Consider the following 23800-nt stretch of genomic DNA (forward strand, 5'->3'; position numbering starts at 1 on the left):
TGACGTACATTGCGTGCGTCGTCAGCACTGCTGTGTTTGTTCACCTTACTAAGATGGCTGGTTACGACTGATTTCCAATGGCTTTTCCAATGTAAGGAAGCTGTCGTAAGAATGTGAAAGTAGGGTCTGAATTAATATGAACATTTATTTTTGATTAGTGACAAATGAAAAGCAGCGTCCACATGAGCAGGTTTGGCAGGTAAGCGTTTGCTGCGGCCAGTCTTCGCCGTGACGTAGCCGTGCTGGTTTTTAACTCGAGCAGCCGACACTAATGATGCTAGCTGTTTGCCTGAAAGCTCATCGTTTATTCTTCATCAAATTGTGTACAGGTAAACTGCGTTAAGCAGGGACGTCACGTCAGTCAAAAGATAAAACTCGGATGCTCTTTCACTAAAGTAACTTGGACATACAGTGTACCGCACCTAAGATAGCTAATGTTAGCTTAGCCGAATCTGTCGGATTTGTGTTGGATTTACGTTCAGTTTTACGATTTTTGTAGTCCAGTTTACACATATAACTGGTTTACCAACTTAGTAAAAAAAAGCATACTTTTGTGTTTGACACTAATGTTTATGTATAAACCATTACTAATATGTAAACTATTACTAATAACAAATTGCAGCGTATGTAACTACGCGAAACCCTAACAGCCAAATCACGATTGCAGCATGAGTCAATTTAAGGTTCAGTTTAGCTTTTTGTGTTTTAGTTGGTAATGTCATTGATCGCTATAATCGAAATGGGGTGAGCGTATTTTAAGCAAAGTTGTATGATAATCCACAAGGCCGAGCCCGGCGTGTCAATTGTTCCACTCAGTCTGCCCCTACTGACGGAATCAGTCAGCTGTTTGTGTCTTAGACTTGCTGTTATGTATACTGTATGAAATCTTTATAGAGCGCCTGTATACGAGCTTAAAATGCATGCAGTCAGAACTGAATAACCCAGCCGCGTTGCACACGTCACCAGGTGTATTTAAAACGTCGCTTTTTCCGTTGTAAACTGGAATTAGCCCTAATCAAACATTGACTCATTTCATACATCATAGTTTGTTATTCTGGGGCAGGATCACTTGGCTGAGAATAAACAAGTAAGAATTGTTCATGCTATCTCAGTCCATGCTGAAGGTTTGAATGCTACATTCACACCTAAAGATGACCATAAAACAAATCTTGTTAGTTCTCATTAAATCTGAGAAATAAAATAACTAAGGCGACATATGGGATGAAATATGATTGTGTGCAGGTGGTGTTTTTATAACAGTGTATAATATTTTAGTATTTCTAAAGAAGTTGTTTCGATTTAAAGGCTTTGAAACATCCAAGTGCTAAATTGAATTTGTGTTTGTACTTTGTTAAAAAAATTAAATTAATGCATGTAAGTTCTCTTAACTAGAGCAGAATTTTAGAACTTTTCATATTGTATGTTTAAAGACTCAAGATCTTTATAGGTCATGTGCGTCAGGTCCAAAGGAATACTTGCTCAATTCCACTCCAGTTACAAAGACAGAACAATAGAGTGCAAAGCCATACAACACAAAACTAGACTATCTAGTTGTTAATGACATGTGGTAACAGTGCTATAAAGTGCATGTTCCATGGGAATCAGTATGTTTGAAACACTAATGGCATGGAGAATGAATCTGTAGTCAGTGTTCTGATACTGTGAATTCTCCTGCCAGACTGCAGGAGGGTGAAATTTAGTTTGTAGTTGGGGTGGCTAGGGTGCTAAATTGTACATTAATCGTCAATGCAGGAAATGAACCCCCCCTCCCCCCAGCCACCCCCCTTCACGAGTTATACCTTAATCATTAAATTATATATTTATTGTGGTCAGCATTTCCCTTGTCTTACAGTTTAGTTTAGTTTTCCATAGTTTATACATTTAAAGAATTTGTTCATCGTTTCCTAATATCCTTGTTTTCCAGAAAGTCATAATGTTGAAGTGGTTCTCAAATGATGAATCTGGCCCAAATCAGGCAGTAAGTATGAATTTTAAACGATAAAAGATGAGCCATTTCCATTTCTATACTTTATAATTCTGTAACTTGATCAGATTTTTGTGTGAATTTTCAAATTTTGTTGTACTTATTTCCCGTTCCTGAATGGAAGCCACTTATAAGCTGCGTTTGAAGAATATCCAACTTAGTTTTTGCTGCTTCCATCACATCGCTTTATCTTGATTTGAATTTCTGTAACCAAGTAGATGGGAATGGGTTTAAGGAGACTGCTGAAGAGGCAAGTCTGCAATGACACATCAGAGGCACTCCCTGAGTAGCCATTGTTACTAATCTCATATCACTCCTACTCCAAGGCCCTGGAATCCCAGGAAGGCTCCAGTAGCCAGTCAATGGCTGAGGTTTCTGATCAGTTGGTGCAGACACAACAGCTTGTGGCACAGCTCAAAGAACTCATCCGGGAAAAAGATAGCAACTTACAAGCCAAAGATGAGCAGCTCAAGGTATGACATCAGGACAGGTGCACTTTAGATGGATATTGTGTGATATAATTATTATGTGTTGTTGCTGTTATATGTGCACTTAAAATGACTTTGTTGTCCAGTTATTACATTCCATTCATGCAACTATGATCAAATTCCAGGTTCGTTATGAACAGGAAACTAAATTACTTATCAAATTTTTATCCAATTAATAGACAGAAAAGGGCTCATTTGAGGCCAGACTGTCCAAACTGAAGCTCCAGAACAAAGCAAAGGTTACATCTCTAAATGCTCAGCTGGAGGATCTTAAAAAGCAACTTGCTGTCTCCGGGGGGAAGGTGGAAATCAAGAAGGTATGACTGAGGCAATATGACTTGGATTATTAGGCCTAGACACCCACTGCATACAGTGTTCACAAAGGGCTTATTTGTCATGTAATGCACCATGCAATGTATTACCAAACAAAGCATCCTGCTGTTCTCTCACTACTTAACCTAGCCTAGGTTTCAGGCTTGAGCTGTACTCTGGATAGGATGTAGTCCATCACAGGCTACACGTACACTTTAAGTGTTTTAAATTTAGAGATGCCAGTTAGCCTACCAACATCTCTTTGAGAAATATGGAAAAGAAACTGAATTAATGAGTAATTAAAAAACAACAACAGTGAGGCACACAGGTTTGGCTTTATTGGGGTCTCTTATGGAATTTTGATGTGGCCATATGTGTCCCAGAGTGGAGGAGATGGGGATCAGGAACATGCCTCTGCAAGTCGAGGGAAGATCCTCCTCCTGAAGAAGAAGGCAGAGGAACTGGAGCAGCAGCTTTTGCAGAAGGAGGCAGAGCTGACTGTGAAGGTGACACTTCACTATACATGCCATCCATGCATTTCTGTGCATCATAAGTCAGGGGCACATTGTGTCATGGATGTTGCATTGATTCAGCACTCTTATGCTTCTGTCCATGATTTAAATTTTATTTTATTTTTTTTTGCTTTATCCTTATCTATGCACTGCACTTTGGCCGCAGTGCTCTGCTTGGGAATAAATTAGGTTCCTTTGGCATAACTTAGATTCCAAAGAAACTGCACAGGAGAAAATAAAAGCAAAGCAGTATCTACTTTGCTGTTCTTTTCTCCTGTGCAGTTTATCTTTTTATTTTGTTTTTTGTTTTGTTGTCTTGTCCTTTTGGGTAACCGAACAACCATTTTTAAACATTTAGCTTGTTATAAAAAAATATTTCATTAGTGAATCACAGTTCAATTTGAATTGTCCCATGTTATATATATATTTTTTTTTACAGAAGATTGATGGCAGGATTAGTTGCTAACACTAGCAATTTGTCACATGATAGTAATGGAAGTACTGACCATGGAAACTAGATACAAATTGTGGAGCCAGTCTAATTTAGTAATAAGTAGTAAATACTTATTTTAAATTTGTAAGTAGATCCATGCTGCCGACTCTGTCAATGGATATACTGTCGGGTTGTTTATGTCTTGTGCAAATGTTACTGAATTTCCTGAACTGTCTGTATTAGACTAAGGAGCTGGAGGCTCAGCGGCAGCGGGGCATGGAAATGGATGCCATGCTTTCAGAAAAGAACAGGAAGTTAGCAGAAAAGGAGGCATATATCATTGATCTTCAGATGACAGTGGGAGGAGATATCACTACACAAACTCACCAACCGCAAGTAGTGGAACGAAAGGTATATGTAATATAATATGTACACGAGATTCTGTGCATGCTTAAAGGTTCAAGACTCAATTGAATATGACATGCATTTTTATAATGTCACGTTATTTTACTTGTATATTTTTTTGTTTTTAAACACAATCATGTATGTACCATAGGTTATAAAACTTTTGCTTGCCCTACAGTACATAAAAGATGTTAAACTGACCATAGAAAGCCACTATAGTTAAACTGAAATATAAATCTTTTATTAAATCAGTTGTATATATTAAATTGAATCAAGTTAACAATCCAATGCAACAGTCATGAATACACAGCTAATTTCAAATTATCAGAAGTCGAAGGTCCATGGAAACTGGAGGTATATTTTCTCTTGAAGTGGAAGCATTTGTTGCTGAATATTTCCCCAGCTCAGATGATAATGATGATGACAATAATGATGATAATAGGGACTTTGAAGGCTTTTCTTCTGAGAATGAACAGGATGCATTCCGGCCGCGATAATTTTCATTTGCAAACTTGTTTGTTTTCCATGTGTCTTTCTCTACCAAATGGGAATATCGGCTCTTTTTTTAGCAAACCAGCTCATGTGTCTCAGCTCACAAAGAAGAGCTGGCTCTTTCGGCTCCTAAATGGCTCTTTTTAAAAAAAACCCACTCCTCTCTTCATTTAACCTGATGCTGAATAGCGTGACCTGATTTAAGAGACGTCTTGTGGGCGGGCTTTTTCGGAAGACAACGTGTTTCCGGCCACTGTCGTCCTTAATGTTTAGGCAGCTCAAAAACCCGGACAATTCTATAAACGTTAATAAAATGGCTCTTGAACAGGAGCCGGCTCCCATCGTTCATTAAAAAGAGCCGTCTCGTTCGCGAACGACACATCACTAGTAATGAGGCATGAACTCTCGTGTCAGTGGGCTCTTGGCACGTCAGCTTCCGCGTTCATGGAAATGCGGCTCGCTCATTTCCGGTCTGTGAAAAATGGCATTGGTTTATACATGCCGTTTACAGGACTTGCCCAAACTTATGATCAATGACGTACATCGCTTTTGTAAATCCTTCTCCAAAGTACCAACGCGTAAATTAGAGAAGGGCTTTAAGATGTTTGCCTTGTCTTACATCCACGGATACGAAGGGGAGTCTTATTCGTTCAACTTTGTGGCTGGCGTTAGACTGAGACATGAAGAAGAAAAAAATCGGTTATGATGATCATCCGATTATAATGATCATTTTCACCCAGGCAGACACGTTCACTATAACAGGTAAAGTAAAATGTGGCAATAAATTATATGAAATGTGAGTATAAATATGTTGGATTTGCCGAATTTCCCAGTGGTGTGCATGGAAACATAAAACTCGATTGTATTTTGAGGATGTGATGCACTTATAATAATAATAATAATTTCCTATTGTTTTTTTAGCTTCTGAAACGCAAGTTTATCCTTTCTTGTGCTCATAGTTCTCAAACCGGATGCAAGTGAGCCGTATTTTGTACTGGCAGATATGACGTCACTGTTTTATGTGCAATGAGCCCCTTAGGCTACTTGCCAGCCGCATGCTCTCCTTGTTAGTTCGCACTTTTTGTTTACAAAGGTCCTAACTGGCATTTTTGCCTGTTTTCCCTGTCTGAGCCTAATGTTTAATATTTTAAGGGCAGTTTTGTTTACAGAGACTTCATAATACATTTTATTTATTGTTTTTGGTTGTTTTTTGTTTATTTATTTTGGATATTAAAAATGTCTTCCAGTTCCAGTGTTAAATGTTCTTTAGAAATTAAAGTTTATTGATTGTTGAAAGGGTGTACTTGCATTAGTATGCCATTATCATTACAGCAGTTGAAAATGGTCTCACAATGACAATATTATTGTTTATCGCAATAATTCCTAGGACAATATATCATCCAGCAAAATGTATCGTGACAGGCCTAAACGTACAATATGTGGAAATGTAAATATAAGTATAACCCATACCCCCCAACCAGAATTTTAAAATGTGTATACCTTATAGGTTATATACATGAGAAGTCATGTTATTTTTTTTTCCTTCAGTTTTGATACTTCTGCTATGATACATTTCAAAAGGATGTTTAACTGAACTTTGTACTGTAAACATTTTAATTTCAGTCTGCAGGGGAGCCTGCTTCTATGCAGGAACTCCAGCTGTTAGTGCAGCACCTCACCAAGAAGATTGGGGAGAGTGAGGAGCGGTACAGCCTTCTGCAGGAACAGACAGAGAGCCTTAAAGAGTTACTGGTGAATGAGAAGGCTCAATTTGAAAAGAGGGAGAACATGTACAAAGAGAACGTAAGTGGCTTCTGTCATGCATGCATGCATAAGTGTGTGTGGTGTATATGTGCAACAGTGGCCTTATCCTTCTTATTGTTTCATGCTTCAGATCCAAACATTTAAAGATATAATACTTCAGAAAGACTACAAATTAACAGAAGTAAACCAGATGCATGAACAGGAGCTCTTCAGATTAGCTGCAAAGTCTGATGCTAGTGCTGATCTGGAACAGGTAAGCTGCCGGTGTCCTCATAAACCAGTCAGCATATCCAGTTGCTTGTTCTTATGAGGGGGAGTCATACAAGTTGCAGTGAACGTGGTTGATTTTGTTTCAGCTCCTGAAGGCCCTGAAACAGAAGCTCCATGAAAAGGAGGAGGTGTTGCTGGGAAAAACTCAGGTGATAAATGTTCTGCAAGGGGAGGTTGATGCTAAAGACCAGCAGATAAAGGTGAGCAGTTTTACTTGTTACAGGTTCACATAGTGCTGGCCGATAAAACTGTAATTTATTGTGACCGCTTGTAATTGTATACATGATAATGGTTTCAGAGTTATTATAAGAATCTCAATGCAGCACTAAATTTACATTACACTTTTATTTAGCAGATCATTTTGTCCAAATTGATACACAAGTAAGGAAAATGGCACATTACAAACGTGCTGTCAAGTGCACTACTTAGCACAAACTTGCAAGGGCCTTTCATGTAATGCCTGCATGTTCAGAGGTGCAAGAGTGCTACAAGAAAAACAGGCCGATGTGAAACAAAGCAGTTTCAGCCTCTCACTTTTTCATCAATTATGACTCAGAAAATCTGTTTAGTGACTAGGTCTTGAACTAAAAACTTAATTGATCTGTATAAACCAGTTACCTAACTTTACGAAAAAACTAACTATATATACCATTAGGCTGCTAAATATGTTATACTTATGTCACATGGTTAAACAACACACTGCCCATAGATGGGCCTGCTACACCAGTGTTTCCCAGTCCGGTCCTTGGGGACCCACAGTCGGTCCATGTTTTTGCTCCCCTCAGAGTTCCCTACTTGACAGTCCACTTTTTTGCTCCCTTCCAGTTCCCTGGGAGGAGCAAAAATGTAGACTGTCTGTGGGTTCCCGAAGATTAGAATGGGAAACACTGGGTTATGCTGTCAGATAAAGTGTGTGGCATAGCTAAGAAAATTAGTTCTGAAAAAGGTTTGATGTGTTGAAATGGTTTCCATTTTGCAAAATACTGTTTCTGCAACAGGTGACAGCACAACCTATCTTTTAAGCACTTGAAACATCAGCGCTACAAACATGCAGAATGTCTGGCTATGTGTGTATTTACGAGCACATCACCATCAGGCACAGCTTCTTCCACACTTCTGAAGTAACCACACAGAAGCAAATATTTATTGCTGATGCAATATTAAAAATCTTACATGAATTATTTATTTTATTTATCCATTGTTTGTTTATCTGTTGTAAACAGAGGTCAGAGCAAGGCCTTTAACCCCCCCCCCCCCCCAGCTCCCAGGGCGCTGCAACAGGTGGCTGCCCTTCACGGCCAGCTTGCTCTCACTTACTGGGAAAGTTACTGAGGGGAGGCATAAAAAGGATTTCCCCATGGAGATCAATAAAGTATCTATTATTTTTAACATTATGACTCTTCTCAGGACCTGGGAGAGAAGATGCAGTGGCTGCATGTAGAGAAGGACAACATGCAGTCAAAGCTGGATGCCGAAAGACATGTAATGCGAGCCCAGCTGCGGGATCTCATGCAGAAACATGAGGAGGAGCTGCAGCGGGTAGCAGAGAAACATGAACACGAGGTCCTGGAGAAGGAGCAGTCTCTCCACCGGCAGATGGGAGAATTCCGGAGTACCCCAGCTGTGCAGCCAGGAGAGCAGCGTTCCAAAGACATCAACACAGACTCCTTGGTGGACATGGAAGCGGCAAAGAAGCTGTCAGAGCTGGAAGGTGATTTAACTTACTGTTGCTGCTTCTGGATTCTCCGTTTATCACAATAACGGAACAGTTTTGTTAATCTTCAGAAACGCCAATGTTACCCGATGTATTATTAATGTAGGGAGTATGGTTTACGATAAAGGGTTGGGTTTCCAGTCTGTTGTCAGCTTGGTGTTTTTTTTTTCTTCTTAATGACGTGGTGTTTCAACTGAGCTTTTAACTCTCTGCCCAGCTCAACTGAAGGTGAAAGCTGAGGAAGCAAGCAAATCTGAAGCCAAATTTCTGAAGATGAAAGCGTGGTCCAAATCGCGCATCAGGCAGCTTGAGGACGACATAAGGAAAGCACAGGTAACCGAAAATAAAATGGGTATTTTTTTATTTATAGAACACTGGGTTTATTCCACGTTTTTATTACTCAGTTTTAATTTTAGTAGCAAAAGCAGTTTACATTGTTCCTCCGTGAATGTACTGCTGCAGTGCATGACAGCTGAGGTTACTGTCAGTCATTTACTTGGTCTCTGAAATCTTTGTTTTGTTTTATGTTTCTGTTTCCGCTAAGTCTGGATGCCCTGGTCCTGATATGAATACATTACAGAACCGCATCACTGATCTTGAAGAAGAACGGCAAGAACTTCTCTGCAAACTAGACCAGTATGATGAACTAAAGACTAAAAACGGTAATCCTGCACCTGAAAACCATGAATGGAGATTTTTTATTTAATTATTTCTATCACGCTGGTGGGTGATTGTGGATAATGATCCCTGATCATTACTTGTATATCCCTTTGGATAAAATGGTCTGCTAAACAAATGCATTGAAATAAAAACTAGAAATCTCACATTTTCAACATGATTTATTCATTTTTAGATCAACTAATAGCCAAGCTCGTGGCGTATGAAGAGCAGCAGAGGAAGATGCAAGCTGACTTGGAGCAAGTGACTAAGCGAGCTGCCTCGCAGGTTGGAATACACTTCACATTTCACCATATTACTATGTAGGACTTGGGCAATATCTAAAAAATTTGATATTTTTATTTAAAGGTAATGGGATGAATGATAATACTACCGAGTCGTCCAACTACCACACACACGCATGCAGCACTAAGCAGGGCACTTGAAAGTGAACTGTGAAAGTATGGAAAAAGTTATGGATAATCCACCAAATTTCTGATGCTCTCAGTTTTTGCTGTGATAAAGGAAAGCACAAAATTACAAATGGGAGCTTTTCAGATTTGGATCTATACATAGTCAATGGGAGGGGAGTTTCTGATTAGCCTCATTAGATTAGATTAAATAATTTTTTAGCCTCTGTGGAAAAACAATTTTTGGCAGGCCATAGACTGTCTGAATCCATCTAAAGTTGTGGGTCAGAAACTTACGGTGAGCCCTAGCCGCGTGCCACCAGTATAATCAATTTGCATATATTGATAACTCCTCATATGGTATGTGAAGGTAAATGAAAGCTATGTGTGTTTCTTTTTTTCTTCATTGCAAATGTAGGCTTCAAAGCTGAACTGAAAGCAATTCCTAAATCTTTATCTTGTGTCTGAAGGCGATAATCATTGGTTTAGTCACTGTCAGATCTCGACACCAGGTTACTTGTCTGTTATCGTTGAATACCGATAATATCATTGTATCGCCCCATTCCTACTCTAACGTGCAGACTTTCTTGCTTTGTGGTTATGCCTTTGCTCACTCTTCCTTCTGTCACTTGCATGTATTTTATGGAGTGCTTTGCCTCCTTGGCCTCCTCTCGTCATATTTGTCTCTCACAGACGAGCGAATCGGGCAGTGTGGATGAGCTGCAGAGCCAGGTGTTGGAGTGGCAGGATATGGTGTTGGAGGCAGAGGCAGGCCGTGAGCAAGCCCGCGGAGAGAAGGCTGCCCTGGCGATACGAATGAGCCACATCGAGGAGGAGCGTGAAGGTAAAAGGCAGCTCGTGCAGCCTCCAGTAGCGGTGGCCGGCCGCCCCCCCTGCAAGCCCAGCATTCCTCAGGGTCGTTTGATGCATCTGCTGTACACCGTCCTGCATGCCCAGTCTTGTCCAGTTTGGATGGATTTTTATCATAATGATATTGTGCAAGGCATTTAATTGTATTATTTTAAAGCTGTTTTTTAAGCTATATTTACCATGTTTTGACCTGCTTTAGTGTATAGTTTACTTTTTTTTAACTAGTGTTTTTTCTCAGCCTCGGATAAAAATGTTGAAAAATGTTTCACGTGCATTTAAATTTTTTTTTAGAATTGCGTGAGGTTTTTTGCTCATCGTTGCTCTCTGTTTTGGGCATGTTGTTTTCCTGTTTATTTTCTCCTCTCCTCCACATACCTCCTGATGAGCCCTTGCTTGGTGCCCTAGCCCACTCCACTCCTCACTGTGATTGGGCAGCCACAGAGAACAGTTTCCCATCAGTTTTGTGCATGCAGGCCCTAGTGCCAGTCTGTACTGTACTGGTTGCTGTTTCCCAGCATCCCTTGCTCTCATTGGGTAAATTGTGGGCAGTACAGTATTGGGTGGTACCATTTAATGTCAACTATATATGTTTCTGTTTTCTGCTTTTCTGTACTTACCAAATAACTTTTCCTTTAACTGCCTTTGCCTGTTTATCGTTTGATTTTAAATAATTTGTCTCAGGTGAGTGACTAAATTGAATGCTGTTGTCAGCCCAAGGCAAAGACACATTTAAGGATTTTTTTTAAATGCTTCTCATGTAACTAAAGGGTCCTTTTTTCTTTTCATCATTTATGAGCTTATGTATACTAACCTGCTTTTAGTTTGTTGGCTGATGAGATGCCAATGAACCTAACAAACAGTGGTCATACGCTCAAACCTGTAAGCTGAAGGAATGAGAACTGCCTTTATGGCCGACATCTAAAGGCTTTAATTATAGGTTGAATCTTTGGGGCTCCGCTTCTTGGTGGCAGGGTGCTGCTAAAAGGCCTTATCTCATCGATTTTGTCACCTCTTTGTAACCATCCTTATAATTCTTCCCTATCATCCCTTTAATTGTAAGTGTAACCATACGTTCACACCTTGGGCGGCGAGAGCATTAGGGTTAAAAGTCCGAATATTATAACAGGCCAACCAATATAATGCCCACCAGATGGAAACTTTTGCCATTGAATGTAGCCTAGATATCTCAGTACCGAAAGACCTTTTTAATGCGTACATTGGCATAAAGATGCATGTCTAAATGGGTTTTTTATGCCGCCTAAGCATGGATATTTTTACAATGTCTAGAGGATAAAAATGCCATTTGGAGACGCATTCTGTCTCATGGTTTATACTCCTACAGTGCTTGGGAACTTCGTTTGCAAGAAAAGTTTACACGTTTGTGTTAGAGTGTAAGAGTTGTGTGTAAGAGTGTGGAACACTTTAGTGGAGCAGCTCTACATTCTGATTGGTTACCGCCTAACCATGTCATAGCTCATCATAAAGTTGACCAGTCTTCAACTTAATTTTGACGCTTTTACCGGCCAAATCGCGATGTGCCCTCACATAGAGAATGAACGACTTTGGGTCACTTTGATGCTCTCGCCACTCAGTATGAACGCATGATACCACCTCCTCATGTAATAATCATTCTTATCCTATTTTCAAACAATCTGAACATTTGGTTTAAAATCTATGCCTAATCTTTAAAAATGTGTATGCCCCTGAAAGTGTGGTATTTGATTTCTAATTCATATTCTCTCATCACGCTATTGCAATACATAAATTTAGGCCTACAAATGTCTGATTTCACAAAACAGATGGGAATTTTTTTTTTACTTTTAAAATTACACCAACTAAACATGTGATTTCTTGGCTTGTTTAATGACCAATAAGCAGATATTCCAGGAATCTTGTAAGGTGTGAAAAAACTACTTTTCAAATTTGTTAAGAGTTCTATTACTTTAAAATGTAGCTGTGACACACAAGTGCCAAACTGCTTTTTTTAATGCGATTTAAAGTATGGCAAATGGTGGTTAATTTATGCCAGCAGTAGGGTATTATATATTATGTCTCTACAGCTGTACATTTACAATTCATTTTGATCCTTTGAGCTGTCTTGTGGTGCCAAATCTATTTCCTGGCCGACAAATCCTGCCATACATGCATCTCGTATAAATCAACATTATAAACAGGGAAGTAGGTGGAGATGTGGTGCAGTGTGGGGTGGTGAAGAGCTACTTATATGAGACTCTAAATCTTTGTGGGTTTATAAATGCTTGATTGATCTTTGAGTGTTTTCTTGGATGTAAAACAATAGTCATACTTTTGTTTTAGTAAATTTAGTATTGTCTGTTTTGGCTGGTAACTTAAGGTGACAACTCACCTGTCATTCTAACACTAAGATACTGGATCCTTGTTAATGAGAAAGAAGCATTTTCTGTTTCTCAGAGCCACTGAGTTATATTCCAAATGCTTTGAAGGCTGCATAGTTTGCATGCTTGCCACATCTGACTCCTTGTCCTGCACCGTAGCTCATCTGCTGCTCTATCCATGCTTGTGAGTCTCTGAGTGTCTCTCTTTGTATTCATGTACACTAGCACGTACCCTTTCCATGTCTGAGCTTAACGAATACCTCCCTTGTGGCACAAAACTGATTGAGGATGACTGGTTCTTTCCTGGCTGCTCCGATCCAGTGCTGGTCAGTCGGCAGCAGGAGTTGGAGGAGGAGCTGGCGCAGGCTCGAGGGCTTCGGCAGCAGAAGGGCAAGAAGCTGGCTGTGGCTTCCAGCCGCAGCCTACAGGTACTGTGGGAGGGGGCCTGGCGGGATTTCAGTGCAAGACGCCCCCCATCCATCCCGTGCCGAGGTGTGTGCTGGTCATCCTCAAAAGTGAAGGGTCACTAATGGGGAAACCTGAGGATGATCTGCAGCGAGCAGGTTTGAGTATGACCCCAGGGTGCAGAATTGCACAAAGTGCAGTTTTGATTTCATGGTATTCTGTGATATTTTACAACAGAATTGTATACATGGTTGGTAAATGTCTCTACCATTTTTCATTTTTCGTTCATCACTACCAAGTCAAATTAGATCATTGTTAATATGTTATAAGTGCCTGTAAGTAAATTTAGTTGTAATGGGCTATGCATGTCACATTTATACTTTATACTAAGAATTTATACTTACTTCCATGAACATTAGGCCAATATGTAGCAAAATTTTCTGTGTTTTCTACATTTCTGTATGATTCTGTATTTTTATATTAATTATGTATTGTTACCACTAGAACAGCAAGCATTTTTTCAACCTCCTCTAATGACAAGCAGGGATGTACTTTGGCGTATCGCACCTTTTATTTTCACTAATGGGCCAATGCATTAGCATACCATTCACCCATAAAAAAATAGGAGAGTCAGGTATCCTCACAGTGCAGCGCTGCGGTCACCCCAAAAAAATACCATAAAACCCATAGTACAGCAGTATTTTTTTGTGCTCATTAATTTATTGGTTTCAGTAGTAGTTGAAATGAATCTTAATGCCACACCAGTAATTAAATAAAAGCCTCTCTCTAACCTAAATACCAAAAGAATTGATTCCTTTAATCACTAACACAGTTGGGTATGGGCAGTTTTATTTAAAGAAATAAAAAAATAATAATAGTAAGTGATACAGGTAATGTTTTGTTATATGAATTTTAAATCTGTCGGGGCAAATGGAAGCAAAATGGCAAGCTACTTCAGCTGAAAACAATGCATTTTAGTTATTTTAAAATAAAGTGTATATTTTTTATTACCATATTGGCCTGAATATAAGATGACCCCCCTCCCCCCCAACTTTTTGGCAACTATTTTTAGAAAAGACGTTTTTGGAATACCAAATTTTAACTTTATAGAGAACTAATTTTATCATCCCGTGTAATAAGTTAACCATCAATCTGGAAAGTTTTACAAACACGAAATCATCAGTAAGTTACGTCTATTTATCCAGCATTTTATAAAATAATGTGTTTGAAAACTTTAACGACAGAGCAGCAGGAACATTACGGCTTTTTGGTTGAGGGTGTCACATTCGCTGCTATTAACAACACTAATGACACATTAACACGAACAAAAGGGCTGCATACACCGGAGTACGTCTGGCTTGGTGGATAAAGGAGGTTTATTTTCATTGGCATGGGAAACGGTGGTTCTGTTGTTAAATCTAGCAAAACTCCTATCTTTCTTTAGGAGGACTTTGAGTTTGAGAAGCAGACTTATCCAGACCCAAAAAATGCTTTGGAGAGTACTGCTTCCACAGAGGGAGAGAATATGGGAGGTTGGTGGCCAGAGTACAGAACTTCTGACGCAGGTGTGAAACCAACTAGTCAGTTTATTGTGGCATGCACAGTGTTCACCCCACCTGCGTTTCGATTGCCATTTGTGGTTAAAGTCCTTTAACACCCTTTGTTACATGGACTTTTTTTTTTCGAACTTTTGTCAGCACGGTCTGTTGTTGACATTTCATTTGCCCCATTTGTGTTTGCTTTATATTGTGCTAAATATTCTTTTTAAGCATGTGCGTGCTGAATGAACTGCCTAGTTTTGGTTTTGTGGCTCATACTCCATGTTGAATGCATTGAAGTCCATCCATCTAATTTTATTCTTTTTTTTTTAAGGGGGTTTTTATGCTTCTGGAAACAAAAGAATGGGGCCCTTGACTGACTTTCTGCCTGTTGCAACAATGACATCCATCAGATATGCAATGCTTCTTGTTGATGGTTTTAATTTGTTCTGATGTTCACAGTCATCAGGAATAGGTTTCTGGGTAGCCAAATATAAAAAGAAATGTACTGATCTAAAGCAAAACTAACAACTCTGTCCCGTTTGAATTAAATAATGCATCATGCACAGAAATTATCGAGATGCACCGATTACCCTTTTTTTTTGCTGATTCCGATTTCCGAGTTTTTTGCAAGTGTGACTGGCCAATACCAATTTTTGCCGATTCCTGTTTTCTTTCTAAGAACTATAACTGACAGCATTTACAAACAAAAACCAGCTCTTCTTCAATGCAAAATCTTATTGTCATAAAGAAATTGTTAAACTATACAATTTCCCCCAAATTGCACTAAATTACAGTATCTTCTCTCTCTTAAACAAATCTCGAAGTGCTCTGTGACTGGAAAAAAATAGAAATGAGTTGCCGTATACCTAACTTTATGTGACATATTTTATTTCACCAAATAAGAGCATGTGCAACAGATTTAAGTAACAAAACATATATCTGTTACTTATATCATTTTCAGTATGTTTAAGTTCAACAGATAACACGACATTTTTTTTTTTTTCTCTTTTCTCTTTTTTCACTTGTCTTAAAAAAAACGTCCATAGGGTATAAACCTCCAAATAAAACCAAAGTGTACTATACTTAGCTAGCTTTGGAATTTCAATGATTATTCCTTTTCAAGATTATCTAGTATATGTTTAATAATCAGTTTAAAGTTTACCTCCGACGTTTCACCACATTTTTCGTTTACATTGGCTTTACATGTATTACAAATTTCAGTTTTTGTCATCTTTTGTCACAGTGAAGAACTTCCACGCTATCGACATGATAGCGTGTGGCTGTAAGCGTGCATGCAGCTGTGAGGCTGTTGCCTGCGCCACTGTGCGTATGATGTATGGTGCATGTGTAGAACAGACCAGTTGGTATTGGGAATACTTGAGACTGAACGGCTGGTCCCCAGTCCGAGCCAAGCCCGCTGAAAATCGGCCAGTTCCGGTTCCTGGCCAATTGAGCGGTGCATCTACTTCATAAATAAATCCAAGCAGTTATTCCCTGATCACTTACTCTTGACAGGCCACACAACTGGAAGGAAGCCTGTGCTTTACAAGGATAGGGTAATATAAAAACATGTACTCGCATACACTATGGGCAGTTAAGAGATGTTATTTAGCTTGAATCTATATCTTTTAAATGCTGGAGGAAACTGGAGTTCCAGGAAACGAACCTGTACAACACAGGAAAGACGTGCAAAAGCAATGATGGGACTCCAACCCCTAACCCTGTAGGTGTGAGGTAGCAATGCAGACCACTGAGCCAGAGTGCCACCCCAGTTATAATCCATTTAACACAGTCGGCATATTCATAGATATACGGTAACCGGTTAATGACAACATGGAGTATGTGTTCACACATTTTTTGTTTTCTTGCTTCCACATGATTACAATTTAACAAATGCATTTAAATCATATTGTCATAATATTAGACACACACATGTAAAATGGCTTATTTTTGAAATGCATAATGTAAAGATTTTCATCTGTTCCCTGCGTCAGGCCTGCGATCGGTGGTGGAGGAGCTGGAACTGGAGAGGAATCAGCTGCAGGAGCAGATTGTTGGCTTGGAGGAGCGTTGTCAGGACTTGGAGGACCGGCTACAGATGCAGGCTCGCATTGAGTCCTTACAGGTATTTCACTTTGCATGCTTGCTCTCAGCCGTTCAATTTTCTGACCTTTCGCTGCCAGCAAGTGATGATAAATGCTTAGCATTAATTCTCTGCACAATTTTTTGAGCATGTAATTTATTTTATCAGTTTTAACTAATGCATATCTTGCCTGAGGAATAAGAAATTGGAATCTATGATTTTGTAAAAAACCCTCTAACACAGGTGACGTTTGATGTAGATGAAGAAGGGCAGCCATTTTGGGTTTCTCAGGTGTGTTTGTGTCTGTGTGTACTAGAGAGCACCATTCAGAGGTGATTGCTCACTCTGCAATGTTTGCCTCAAAAGTATTTTGTTTTTACGTGCATATGGGTGCATTTCCTTGACACTTTTTTTTTTATAATAAAGGGGTGAATTTTTATCCGTGCTTCCACTTCATCACTGTGTGTCACAGAAGCACTTATTCCTTTGCCAGCATAAAAGGAGCCAGTAATAGTACCACTTTTAAAAAGGTTACCATGCAGAAGTTTCATTATGTAGAATTCATGGGACTTAAAAGAGCTATAGTAAGTTCCTTTTATGCTGCATGGTGTGTATTCAAGAGCACTTGGTTCATATGCGCGTGGCTGTGGTGAAATCAGGATTGGTGGCCATCCAGCTGTCATGCCAGTTGAGAGTAACCCGCTGGTTCTCTATCCAGACAGAGACTGAGCGGCTGCAAGCACAGCTGGCTGGCCTTCGGAGCCAGCAGAGCCGGGAAACCGAGAACCACCAGTTGCTGGTCGCAAGCCTTAATGAACAGCTCAAAGGGTGAGTTCACACCGCAACTGTTCAGTTATTACAATTTCAATCAATTATGCTTCCCAAAAATGCTCCTGTGTGTATTTGTCACCACAGTTATGGTTATACCCCCAGCATACCCTTTTATATATTAGTTACAATCTGAAACAAAAGATGTCTTATGTATCCACACATATGCTGCCACAGCTTGCTTTGGTGTTTCACCTTGTAGCAAAAAAGAATTGGCAAAAAAAATGACATTAGAAGGAATAATCTAGCTTCCTAAAGTTTAAGCCTATTTTTATTCTAGATGATTTCATATGCTGTTTAATGCAAATTTTATATTTTCTTTTATGTTTAAAAAAGTTTAAGTGAAACACACGAGTGCCTTGAAACATCGCTCATGGAGAAAGAGCACACATTAGCCAAAGCATCAGAGAAACTGGAGTTCATCGATAATCTGACAGATGCTTTAAAGGAGAAGGAGAACCAGTACAAAGAAGTAACAGAGAAACTCCTGCAAGCAGAGCACAATGTAAGAAATAAAGATTTGAGGTTTTTGTCTGTGGAATTATGAAATGCTGCAGTTCACATTAGATTTATTCTCTTTCAGCTTTCTGAAGTCACAAAGAAATGCAGTAGCTATGAAAAGCAATGTTCCGACTTGAAAAAGTCAGTTGCAGATCTTACTCAGAAGACAAGTATGCTGAAAGATAAGGTAATTTCTTTGGAAAAAGTTTTAAATATGTAATGCATTTGACAGCATCACAAAATGTATTTTGTGCACCTTTTGATTGGGGGGGACAGTTGACTGGATCTTTCACTTACCGTCCTCTTTCACCCTCCCTCTGTCCCAAAATCTTAGGCACAGAAACAGGAGACCACTATTGTTTCACTACAGAATGATCTGGAGCAAACAAATGATGAACTTGACAAATTGAACTCCACCCATTTAGAAGAAAGGGCTCAATTAATTCATGACCTTCAAAGCTGTGAACGAGAGATAGACAGTCTTAAGGATATTTTGGCTGACAAAGACAAGGAGATCTGTGTCCTCTCTAATAGCATGACTGAGTATTCTGAGCAGATTTTTGAGCTCAAACGAGATATCAAACTCAAAGAAGAGGATCTTGTACGCATGGAAACGACCTTGACAAAAACTGAGCGGGAAGCTCAGGTTATGAGAGACTCCCAGTCTTCTGACCAGCAGGCCTTGAATACCAAGATCACACAGCTCACAGAACAGCTTAAAGTCGCAGAGTCTGAGCTGGATAAAGTTAAAGAGGAAACAAACCTTAAGACCAAGGAAGCTGAGGAACTTCTGAAGCAAGTTCAGAAGGATGACCAGAATATCAAAAATCTTTGTGGGGAAATTCAGAAGTTGACTGTGAACCACCAAAGCCATCTTTTGGAGTGTGAATCTCAGATTTCTTCACTGAAGGACCAGGTGACAGTAACTTCTCTAAAATTGCAGGATTCAGAAAGTCATCTCTCTCAAACAAATGTTTCCATTGAAAAGTTAGAGGTCAGGCTACAAGATAAAGAGAAGACATATGAAAAAGAATTGAAATGCCTGAAAGAAGAATGCAACCAACTTATTGCTGAGGCTGTGAAGGCTGAGGAAAAGATTAAAAATCTAAGTGAGAAACTGGAAAATATATCTATATCGCAGGAAGAGGCAGAAAATGAACAAGTTAATCTCAATCAGAAGTTGAAGGCAAGAGATTCAGACAATGAAAGGCTTCAACAGGCACTCCAAGCGAAATCTGAATCCATCTCAAGACTAGAAATGGATGTGAAATTCCTTGAAAGTGCTAATCAGCAGCTTAAGGCTGCTTTTGAGAAAAAGGAGGAAGAACTAAGTAAACAGAAGAAGCTTATAGAAGATCTAAATGAGAGAATTTCTATAACTTATGATGAGCATGCAAGCCTGAAATCACAATTTGCCAATCTTGTAGAAGAAAACAAAAAGCTGCAACAAGAAATTGCTTACAAGGATGAAAATAAGATAGCATTAGCTGAGCAGCTAAATAGTAAAATGTCTGTTTATGAACTACAGCATTCAGAAAGCCAAAAAACTATTGAAGGGTTGCAGAAAGATAAAGAAAATTTACTTCTAAGAAATGAGGAACTTGGAAAAGTCCTTGAACAAAATAAAATTTCAATGTCTGGCATGTTGCTGGAGAAAACAAATGAGTGTAGCCATCTTGCTAAATTAGTCAGTGAAAGTAAGGAGAACGTAACCCAATTACATGATCAGGTTTCTCACTTGAATGCTCAATTAGAAGAAGCCAGAGGTAGTTTGACTGAGAAGGAGAAAATGATTCTAGACAAAAATGCCCATTGTGAAATGCAGCAAAGTCAGCTTGAACAGACTGTAACTACTTTAAAAGCAGGGCTTATGGAAAAAGAGTCTTTGTTGCATCAGGGGTCAGTTGAAGTAAATTCCTTACAAAATGAAATTATGTTGCACAAACAGCTTACTACTCAGCTTCAGGCTGAGAATGAGTCACTACAGATGGAGAACTTGCGACTGAGTCAAAGTTTGGAAGAAAAAGAAGCAAATCTTAGAAGTTATTCTCAGGAATATGAAAAGTTTCTGAATGAATATAATAAGATGACTGAAACCACAGTGTCAATGAGCAGTCAAATAGAGGAAAATAACAAAACAATATTAATGCTGGAATCTGCCAATGTTGACATTAAAAAAACACTTGAAACTCAAGTTGCTGATAACATTAAGGTGCAAGAGCAGCTTTCTCAGAATCAAACTGAAGTTAAAGGTCTTCAAAATCACTTACAAGCTTTAAATGAAGAAAACCAGCAACTTCATGTGGCTCTTCAGAAGGAGAAGGAAGAACTTGTTGAACAAAAGAAACTGGTAACTGATTTGAATGAAAGAAATGGTATGACTTCTGAGCAGATATCTGAAAACAGAAAGATTATTGAAGTTCTATTGAAAGAAAAAGAAGACTTGACTATAAAGATTGAAGAACTTAAACACACCGAACAACACAAAACTTTCCTGTCAGAGAGTTTGTTTGAGAAAACAAATGAATGCAGTCTCCTAACACAATTACTCAGTGAGAGTAAGGAAAGCGTAGCAGGTTTACACAATCATGTTGCTCTTTTGAATGCTGAAATAGAAGAACTTAAAGTTAAGGTATCTGAAAAAGATCAAATGATTAGTGATAAAAATTCAAACCAAGAACAACTTCAAGAGACTTTGTCCCTGCTACAGGAGCAAGGAATTGCTTTAAAGGCAGGGCTTATGGAGAAAGATGCTTTGGTGCAGCAGAGAGATGTAGAAGTGAGGTCTTTAAGGACTGAAATCTTAAAGCAGAAAGAGTGTTGTAGTCAGATTGAGGAGGACAGGAAGAGTGCACTAGATAGCATACAGTTATCAGAAATATGTTTAAGAGAGACCTTGTCACAGAATCAGACTAAATTAATAGAACTTCATAATAGCCTACAGGCTTTAAATGAGGAAAATGACAAAATCAAAACAGAATATCACAATTTAGAAGCAGAGGCCTCCAAAACAGCGCAAGAAATTGTTGTTCTCCAGTCAGAATTGTCTAAGCAAAAAAATGAAGTAGTTTCATTGACAAAGAAGTTAAGGGCTCTTGAGGAAGAAAATGAACAGATGCATTTGTCATTACAGCAGAAAACCGAGTCTGTGAATCAGCAAGAGATGTTTATAAAGCAGCTGAAAGACCAGTTGGAGCAGGGGAAAAGTCAGATGGATACAATCTCTGAGCTGCAGTCTCAGATTCAGTTCATGCAAAAAACCATGCAGGATAAGGAGAGGTCCTCACAAGAGAAAGAGACCCAACTTAAACAGTTCAAAGAAAAGGCAGTAACTGCGTCTGATGCATTAACAACCCAAATTAGTGCCAACATAGAGACTATCAGCAATCTACAGGCTGAGATTAAGAGCTTGTTAGAAAAGAATAAGGAGCTAAATATAAGTATTGCAGAAAAAGATAGCCACCTCAAGAATAAGGTAGATGACTACTTGAGTTTAAGGGCAAAATATTCAGAATTGGAAGATATGGATTTACAGCTTAGAGAGAAAGTGGATTCATTATCATTAGAGTCCGTTCAGCTCAAGAAAATGTTAAAAGAAAAGGAAGAGACTCTTATAGAAATTCAGAGCACCTCCCTTGCAAATAGTGATATTTTGAATATAAATTACAAAACCAAAGATGCTGAATGTGAAACCTTAAAACAACAGGTCTCCATGCTACAAGAAGATGTATCTAAACTGAAGGATAACCTGTGTGCCCAGTCTTCCGAAATAGCAAAACTTCAAGAAACACTTGCAGAAAAGGAGGCTACTGCTTTGGAGCAAATTAAAGCTCTTCAGAATCTTCAGAGTAAAGCAGATGAGGCAGCACTTTTCAAAACTCAGTTCGCGGAGAGTACAGAATTGGTTTCAGAATTGCAGAGACAGGTTCAGGAAAACTCCTTAGAATATGGAAGACTCAACGAGCATGCACAAGAGAAGAAAAGTGCCTTATCAGATCTGCAACAGAAATACGCTATACATCTAGAGGAGCTCTCTCAGAAAAATGAAGAAATCAACAATCTCAACAAGCTTCTCACGGATTCTAAGGACTCAAATAAAACTGCCGAAAACACTGTAGATGTACTAAGTAGTGAAATGGCCCTACTTAGGGAGGAGCTTCAGCATATACAAGCATCTCATGCTGAACTTTCAAAACAGAAGGAAGAAGCTCTCACCACCCACCAGGTACATGCCTCTAATTTAATGGTTGAAATTGAGGGGTTAAGGTCACAACACTTACAAGTTGCTGCACAGGTAAATGCCTTGACACAGAATCTAGAACAGAGAGAACTGGCCTTGTATGAAATCAACAATCAGTACGCTGTCCAAGTCAAACGTGGAGAACATCTCTTGTCAGAAAATCAGAAAATAAGGGAGGAGAATAAAAAATTAAGGGAAGAGAGCAGTGTAAATAAAGACCTTCAGCGGCAACTAGATGCAGCCATCAGTGAAAAAGATTTTCAGAAAGCAATCACAGAGAAAGAAGATCTTTGCAAAAGTTACAGCAACCAATTGCAAATGCTGAAAGAGGAGTTTGAACTCCAACATCAGCAGCATCTTGGTAGCATGAGTGAAGCCATGGAGAAAATGATGACCGAGAAGGAGCATCTGCAGCTGCAGGTTAGTGCCAAGATTGAAGAAATCACTGGATTAAAGTTAGACATTCAGAAAATGACACAGACTCTACAGGAGTCTGAAAAAGAGTGGTTGTCTATCCTTGATAAAGAAATTCAGGAAAAGAATCTTTTCACTGAACAGCTAAAATATGTAGAAAATGAGATGAAGTCAAAAGATGTTAAAGTTCAGGCCTTGAAACAGGACCTAGATACTTTGCAGCAAAAAAGTATAGAGGTAATGGCAGCACTTAACATTAGTTCAGATCAGTTGAAAAGCAAGGACTTGCAAATTATTGAACTTGGTCAACAAGTGTCAGAAAACCGAAACCATTTAGAGGATATTTTATCAGCTATTCACAAAAAAGAAAATGAAATTTTTGAACTGACTCAGACTTTAAAACATAAGGAAAATGAATTACAGTCTTGTGAGAAAGATTTAAAAGAATTCTCAGAAACCATGACTAAAAGGTTAATTGCTTTTGAGGAAGAAAAAACCTCTTTGCAAACTACAATTAACCAGTTGAAATCAGATCAGCAGTCCGAAGTATATTTTTTGAAAAAGCAATTGGATGAGACAGTGCAGTTATTGCAGGAAAAGCAATGTGAGCTATTAGAGAAAGATAAAGTGTATCATGATAACGATGAACAACTATGTTTACTGCATGACCAAGTAAGACACCTCAAAGAAGTAGTGCAGATAAAAAGCAGAGATCTTGAAGAGGCGGGTATTTGCCAATCTAGTATTCTTTGTGAGGTCCAAAAAAAAGATGATACAATAAGTAGCATAAATTTCCAGTTAAACCAGCAAAAAGAACTGATTTCATCACTTACCCAACAGTTAAAAGAAAAAGATGTATCAGTCACACAAGTAATGGTATCAGCATCAAATGAAATGGTAAGGCATACAGAGGAAAAGGATATACTGCTGTCCCAACTGGAAGGCCTGGAAAATACATATAATCACTCAGTCAGGGAACTTGAAAGTATCTCCACACAGTTGGAGGAGAGCAAAACTCAGTTATTTCTTTATACGGAACAACTGCAAACTAAGGACTTGGAGAATAAGGATTTAATCAAGGAGAATGATCAACTGAAAATCCAGTATGACAGGTTGTGTAAAG

General features: G+C 38.9%; 2 protein-coding genes across 2 annotated transcripts in view; both read left to right on the forward strand.

The window, feature by feature from the left end:
- LOC125704132 (golgin subfamily B member 1-like) lies at window positions 1–21122 on the forward strand. The gene is made up of 22 exons (XM_048969460.1): window positions 1–199; window positions 1925–1978; window positions 2311–2457; window positions 2652–2789; window positions 3168–3290; window positions 3973–4140; window positions 6250–6429; window positions 6521–6643; window positions 6747–6860; window positions 8068–8371; window positions 8592–8707; window positions 8919–9036; window positions 9228–9319; window positions 10135–10285; window positions 12987–13093; window positions 14515–14602; window positions 16606–16736; window positions 17413–17522; window positions 17859–18027; window positions 18106–18210; window positions 18358–20891; window positions 21089–21122. The coding sequence occupies exons 2-22, from the start codon at window positions 1934–1936 to the stop codon at window positions 21120–21122; spliced, it is 5097 nt and encodes a 1698-aa protein (XP_048825417.1). The 5' UTR covers window positions 1–199; window positions 1925–1933.
- The window catches only part of LOC125704248 (GRIP and coiled-coil domain-containing protein 2-like), a 13609-nt gene continuing 10801 nt past the window's right edge, over window positions 20993–23800 (forward strand). Inside the window, exon 1 of the mRNA XM_048969673.1 lies at window positions 20993–22248. Within this exon, the coding sequence (XP_048825630.1) occupies window positions 21139–22248 (1110 nt within the window). The 5' untranslated portion in view covers window positions 20993–21138. The remainder of the gene's footprint in view (window positions 22249–23800) is intronic.

The sequence above is a fragment of the Brienomyrus brachyistius genome, chromosome 11 (genome assembly GCF_023856365.1).
Source record: "Brienomyrus brachyistius isolate T26 chromosome 11, BBRACH_0.4, whole genome shotgun sequence".
NCBI classification, from domain to species: domain Eukaryota; kingdom Metazoa; phylum Chordata; class Actinopteri; order Osteoglossiformes; family Mormyridae; genus Brienomyrus; species Brienomyrus brachyistius.

Excerpts from the sequence above, each read along its gene's own strand:
- LOC125704132 (XM_048969460.1), top strand. The coding sequence starts at position 1,934 with ATGTTGAAGTGGTTCTCAAATGATGAATCTGGCCCAAATCAGGCA. Across the intron at positions 9,037-9,227 it reads TGAACTAAAGACTAAAAACG|ATCAACTAATAGCCAAGCTC; the intron begins GTAATCCTGCAC and ends ATTCATTTTTAG. Across the intron at positions 9,320-10,134 it reads CTAAGCGAGCTGCCTCGCAG|ACGAGCGAATCGGGCAGTGT; the intron begins GTTGGAATACAC and ends TGTCTCTCACAG.